At 54.1% G+C, this 1193-nt stretch overlaps 1 protein-coding gene across 1 annotated transcript in view; it reads right to left on the bottom strand.

Annotated features, from left to right (window-relative positions):
- PRCC (proline rich mitotic checkpoint control factor) overlaps positions 1 to 1193 on the bottom strand; it is a 37163-nt gene that overhangs the window by 12181 nt on the left and 23789 nt on the right. The window contains exon 4 of the mRNA XM_006155210.3: positions 771 to 1193. This exon is cut by the window's right edge and continues 162 nt beyond it. Coding sequence (XP_006155272.1) covers positions 771 to 1193 — 423 coding nt within the window. The remainder of the gene's footprint in view (positions 1 to 770) is intronic.

Here is a 1193-nt window from a genome sequence, read left to right as displayed (position 1 = left end):
AGCGGTTCAAGTTCTGGACCCGGTGGCTTAAACTCATGCTGGGTGCATGTGTGTGCGTGCCCAAGATCCCGACAGGAGAATGGAGAAGGGACTGCAGTGTGGCCATCCTCCCTTGGGGATGATTTCTTGCTTTCTGTCTTTCTGGTGAGTGCATGCGCCCTAGAACAAAAAACTCTCAAAACAAACAAACAAACAAAAAATATTTCAGGGTCCCAGCATATTTAAAGTGCTTTAATTAGCACAGACTGCCTCAACAGTACTGAACTGCATATGGAATTCCAACTTGCTATTCATGTGGTGGATGTCAATCAGTGGTTTCTTAGATTTCAATAGCTTTTTTGTTTGTTTCTTGAACAGGTCAAAAGACCATTACTTCCTCCTTCCTTCTACCAGCAACCTGAGGGAGATACACTGTCCCTTGGTCAAGCTACAGGCTACACCAAGGTTTAACAGCAGACAGGAAACAGTTGTTTTCCAAGTCTTCGGTCAGAACAGGGTCCCCTCAAAGCCCTCCCTATGTACCTGTGCCCAGACCGAAAATAAGACACGAGACCTTCAGAGAACCAGTGGGCAAGGGGACTTCAGGCTGGCAGTACACTTCACGCAGCTGCCTGGTCACAGGCCAGCCAGCCGCCCCTACTCAAGCACCACCACTGGTGCCGAGTCCACCACTGGGAGCCCCCCCGCCCAGGGACAGCACCACAGGGGCCGCGTCACTGGCTCAAGAGTCCCCGAACCACTACGCCCCATATTCGCTGGTCCCTACCCACCTGATAATAAGCACCAGCGGCATTGGCGTCGCCGTATGTAGAGAACTGATTGTAGCTATAGTCGTCCCCAGGCTTAGGCATCCACGGGGCCCCACTGGAGCCCGCTGCCATCTTGAATTCAAGGGGGGCGTTGGCTGCATCGTCCTGGAAAGCCGGCTCTGGTTCTGTGCCTGGAGGCAGCTCTTCAGGGACAGTGGGGATGGGGTAAGGGTATGGCTCAACTCCAGGTGGCTCAGCCTTGTCAGGGAGGGAGAAAAAGTTCTCGGGGGCTACTTCCTCATCACTGTCGTCTTCCTCCTGCGTGATCTGCTTCGTCACCTGCAGGGCAGCACTCTTTGCAGCAGCCTTGATGGCGGAGGGCGACGGAGTGGTGGTTGTGGTGCCCACGACGGGGGCAAGAGAGGCAGGCTTAGCCTTAGAAGC

Source organism: Tupaia chinensis, unplaced genomic scaffold, assembly GCF_000334495.1.
Source record: "Tupaia chinensis unplaced genomic scaffold, TupChi_1.0 Scaffold000438_1, whole genome shotgun sequence".
Classification (NCBI taxonomy): Eukaryota; Metazoa; Chordata; class Mammalia; order Scandentia; family Tupaiidae; genus Tupaia; species Tupaia belangeri.
Note: the sequence above shows the minus strand (reverse complement) of the source record. Positions and strands in the feature narration are given on the sequence as shown.